Consider the following 4,798-nt stretch of genomic DNA (forward strand, 5'->3'; position numbering starts at 1 on the left):
AGAATCCTTTGGGGGAATAGAAGCCTCAAGCTACGTTTCCCATAATTCTTTGGGGGACTAGAAGCCTCAATCTACAACTCCCAGAATCCTTTGGGGGACTAGAGTGCCTTAGAAGCTTCAAACTACATTTCCCAGAATCCTTTGGGGGAATAGAACCGTCAAACTACAACTCCCAGATTCCTTTGGGGACCAGAGGGCGCCTTAGAACCCTCAAACTACATTTCCCAGAATCCTTTGTGGAGATGCTGTGTTGAAAGGGGACTAGAGCGCCTTAGCCGCCTCAAACTACAACTCCCAGAATCCTTTGCTGTGTTGAAAGGGGACTAGAGCGCCTTAGAATCCTCAAACTACATTTCCCAGAATCCTTTGGGGAAATAAGGAAAGGGGACTAGTGGGCGCCTTAGAATCCTCAAACTTAGAATCGTCAAACTACAACTCCCAGAATCCTTTGGGGGAATAGAAGCCTCAAACTACGTCTCCCAGAATCCTTTGGGTGCCTGAGAAGCCTCAAACTACAACTCCCAAAATCCTTTGGGGAAACAATAAGGAAAGGGGAATGGAGTGCCTTCGAAGCCTCAAACTACGTTTCCCAGAATCCTTTAGGGACTATAAACCTCACACTAAATCTCCCAGAATCCTTTGGGGAAATAAGTCTGAAAGAGGACTAGGGCGCCCTAGAAGCCTCAAACTATGTTTCCCAGAATCCTTTGGGGGCTAGAGGGCACCTTGGAACCTCAAACTACAACTCCCAGAATCCTTTGAGGGACTAGAAGCCTCAAACTACAACTCCCAGAATCCTTTGGGGGACTAGAAGCTTCAACTACGTTTCCCAGAATCCTTTGGGGGCTAGAGGGCACCTTAGGAGCCTCAAACTACAACTCCCAGAATCCTTTGGGGGACTAAAAGCCTCAAACTACAACTCCCAGAATCCTTTGCTGTGTGGAAAGGGGACTAGAGCGCCTTAGCCTCAAACTACAACTCCCAGAATCCTTTGGGTGCCTTAGAAGCCTCAAACTACATTTCCCAGAATCCTTTAGGGGACTAGAAGCCTCAAACTACATTTCCCAGAATCCTTTGGGGGCTAGAGGGCACCTTAGGAGCCTCAAACTACAACTCCCAGAATCCTTTGGGGGACTAGAAGCCTCAAACTACGTTTCCCAGAATCCTTTGCTTTGTTGAAAGGGGACTACAGCGCCTTAAACTACGTTTCCCAGACTCCTTTGGGGAAACCTTAAGGCAAGGTCTCTTCTCCCAGCCTCCTTTGCAGGACCGCTTCCCCGCCCTCTCGGACCTATCGGACGCCTCGGACCCCGGCACGGCCCCGCCCACCCGGCCCCCGGCCCCGCCCCCTCCGGCCGCCCTCCCCGCCTTCCGGCCGAAGAACGAGGCGGATCTCTTTGGGCTGGGATTGGAGGAGACGCCCAGGAGGAAGGAGGAAGGTAATAGGAATAATAATAATAATAATAATAATAATAATAATAATAATAATAATAATAATAATAATAATAATAATAATAATAATAATGGAGGAGACGCCCAGCAGGAAGGAGGAAGGTAATAGGAAGAAGAAGAAGAATAGTAATAATAATAATAATAATAATAATAATAATAATAATAATAATGGTAATAATAATAATAAAAATAATAATAATGGTAATAATAATAATAATAATAGAAATAATAGTAATAATAGTAATAATAATAGAAATAATAGAAATAATAGTAATAATAATAATAAGAGTGATAATAATTGTAATAATAGTAGTAGTAGTAATGGTAATAATAATAGTAATAGTAATAATAATAATAATAATAATAATAATAATAATAATAATAATAATAATAATATTTATATGCTAATAGTAATAATGATATTTATACCCTGATAGTAAGAATATTTACAGAATAATAATAATAATAATAATAATAATAATAATAATAATAATAATAATAATAATATTTATACCCTATTACTTATAATAGGGTATAATATTTATATCCTAATAATAATAATAATAATAATAATAATGACATTTATACCCTATTACCCATAACATTTTAATAATAATAATATTTATACAATAATAATAATAATAATAATAATAATAATAATAATAATAATAATAATAATAATAATAATAATAATATTTATACCCCCATAGTAATTATGGCAGTTTAATAATAGTAATAATAATAATAATAATAATATTAATGATAATGGTAATAATTATACCCTAATAGTAATACTATTAAATATAATTTTTAATTAAATTTTAATATAATATAATATAATATAATATAATATAATATAATACTATTAAATATAATTTTTAATTAAATTTCAATTTAATATAATAATACTAATAATGTAGTAATATAATATAATATAATATAATATAATTATAAAATTATATAAATTAATCAATAAATCAAATCATGAATCATAAAAATTAATAAATCGTTAGAAAAAGAGGAAATTAAACGAATAATCTTCTTTTTCCCCTTCCAGATCCTTCCAAGGAGAAGAAGAAGAAGAAGAAGCGGAGCAGCAGAGAGGTAGGCTGGGAAGCCTAGAGCGGCCTGGGCGCTGACAGGAAGTTCCCGCCCCCAACTTCCTGTCTCTCTCTCTCTCTCTCTCTCCTTCTTCCCGCAGGAAGAGAAGAAGAAGAAGACCCGCCCCAAGAAGCCGAAAGAGGAAGCGGAAGGCAGGAAGGGGCGGGCCAAAGCCAAGGCCAGCCCATTGGACGAGCTGGAGGCCTTCCTGGGGGCGGGGCCGGCCCGGGGGGGCGGGGACTACGAGGAGCTCTAGCCCCGCCCCTGGCTCCTCCCCTTCCTGGAAACGACGCGGCTGCTTTGGACGGCCCGGGGGCGGGACTTCCTGCCGTGCATGTGACCCCGCCTTTTTTTGCTGTGAGCCCGCCCCCCCTTCCGGCGCTTTCCGTCGACTTTGTGCTGCTTGCCGGGGGGGGCGGCGCCGGAGGAAGAGGAAGTCCCGCCCCCTCACTTCCTGCTTGCGGGGCGCATGGAACTCAGGTATCTCCCGCCTTTCCCCCCCCTCCTTCCGGACTGGTTGATCCCGCGAGAAAAGGGGGCGGGCACTTCCTCTTCACTTCCTCTTCCTCTTCACTTCCTCTGCCTCTTCACTTCCTCTTCTTCTTCTTCCCTTCTTCCCTTCCTCTTCTCTCTTTCCCTCCTTCCTCTTCCTCTCTCCCTTCTCCCCTCTTCCTCTCCTTCCTCGTCTTCTTCCCCTTCTTGCACTTCCTCTTCCTTTTCCTCTTCGCCTCATCTCCTATTTCCTCTTCCTCTCCCAATTTCCCTCATTTCCTCTTCCTCCTCGCCTCTTTCCTGCCTTCTTTTTCCTCGTCCTGTCTCTTATTTCCTCTTCCTTTTCCTCTTCCTTTCCCTCCTTCCTCTTTCCCCTCCCAATTTCCCTCATTTCCTTTTTCTCCTCCTTCCCCTCCATCTTTCCTTCCTTCCTTTTTCCTCATCCTTTTCATTTACTCTCTCTTCTCCTTTCTCCTCCCCTTCCTTCCTCCGTTCCTTTTCCTCTTCCTTTCCCTCCTTCTTCCTTTCCATTCTTCTTCTTCCCTCTCCCAATTTCCCTCATTTCCTCTCCCTTTTCCTTTCTCCTTCCATTCTTCCTCTCCTTCCTTCCTTCCCCTTCCTTTTTCTGCCCACCCCTCCGCCCCCTTTCCTTTCTCCCTCCCTTTCTTCCTTCCTTCCTTCCTTCTCTTTTCTATCCCTCCTTCTTCCTTTCCTTCCTTCCTTTTCCTCTCCAAATTTCCCTCATTTCCTCTCCCTTTCCCCCTTCTTCCTCTCCATCTCTCTTCCTCCTTTCCTTCCTTCCTTCCTTTTCCTCTTTCCTCTCCCATTTTCCACCATTTCCTTTTCCTCTTTCTCCTTCCCTTCTTCCTCTCCATCTCTCCTCTTCCTTTCCTTCCTTTCCTCTTTCCTCTCCCAATTTCCCTCCTTTCCTCTCCCCCTTCTTCCTCTCCATCTCTTCTCCTTCCTTCCTTCCTTCCTTCCTTCCTTCCTTCCTTCCTCCCTCCCTCCCTCCCTCCCTCCCTCCCTCCCTCCCTCCCTCTCCCAATTTCCCTCATTTCCACTCTCTTCCCTCCTTCTTCCTCTCCATCTCTTTCCTTCCTTCCTTCCTTCCTTCCTTCCTTCCTTCCTTCCTTCCTTCCTTCCTTCCTTCCTTCCTTCCTTCCTTCCTTCCTTCCTCCCTCCCTCCCTCCCTCCCTCCCTCCCTCCCTCCCTCCTTCCTTCCTTCCTTCCTTCCTTCCTTCCTTCCCCTTCCTTCCTTCCTTCCTCTTCCTCCTTCCTCCCTGCCCCGGTTGCACAAGGCCGCCTCCTTTTCGGCGCCTGTTTCCGGAACGGGAACTGTAGCGCGCCGGCGCCCGCTTTCCGGACTGCCTTGCTTTGTGGAAAGGATGCCTGCACCATGAATAAACTCCGGCGGCGCCAGCACCTTGGGAACCGTAGTACGCTCAGTGGTGCATTGGGAACCGTAGTATGTTCACTAGTGGTGCACTGGGAACCGTAGTATGTTCACTAGTGGTGCACTGGGAACCATAGTATGCTCACTAGTGGTGCACTGGGAACCATAGTATGCTCACTAGTGTATCACGTTCACTAGTGGTGCACTGGGAACTGTAGCACACCAGTGTCGCCTTGGGAACTGTAGCACGCTCAGTGGTACCTTGGGAACTAGTGGTCACTGGGAAATGTAGCATGTTCACTAGTGGTGCACTGTGAACCGTAGTATGTTCACCAGTGGTGCACTGGGAACTGTGGTATG

General features: G+C 44.5%; 1 protein-coding gene across 1 annotated transcript in view; it reads left to right on the plus strand.

The window, feature by feature from the left end:
* LOC309361265 (rab-like protein 6) overlaps positions 1 to 1,909 on the plus strand; it is a gene marked incomplete at its 3' end in the record, with an annotated part of 28,996 nt that extends 27,087 nt beyond the window's left edge. Inside the window, exons 13-14 of the mRNA XM_081896172.1 lie at positions 1,256 to 1,439; positions 1,890 to 1,909. Of these exons, the coding sequence (XP_081752298.1) occupies positions 1,256 to 1,439; positions 1,890 to 1,909 (204 nt within the window). The remainder of the gene's footprint in view (positions 1 to 1,255; positions 1,440 to 1,889) is intronic.
* Between the last annotated feature and the right edge of the window lie 2,889 nt (positions 1,910 to 4,798).

Source organism: Podarcis melisellensis (assembly GCF_964234715.1).
Source record: "Podarcis melisellensis genome assembly, chromosome: W".
NCBI classification, from domain to species: Eukaryota; Metazoa; Chordata; class Lepidosauria; order Squamata; family Lacertidae; genus Podarcis; species Podarcis melisellensis.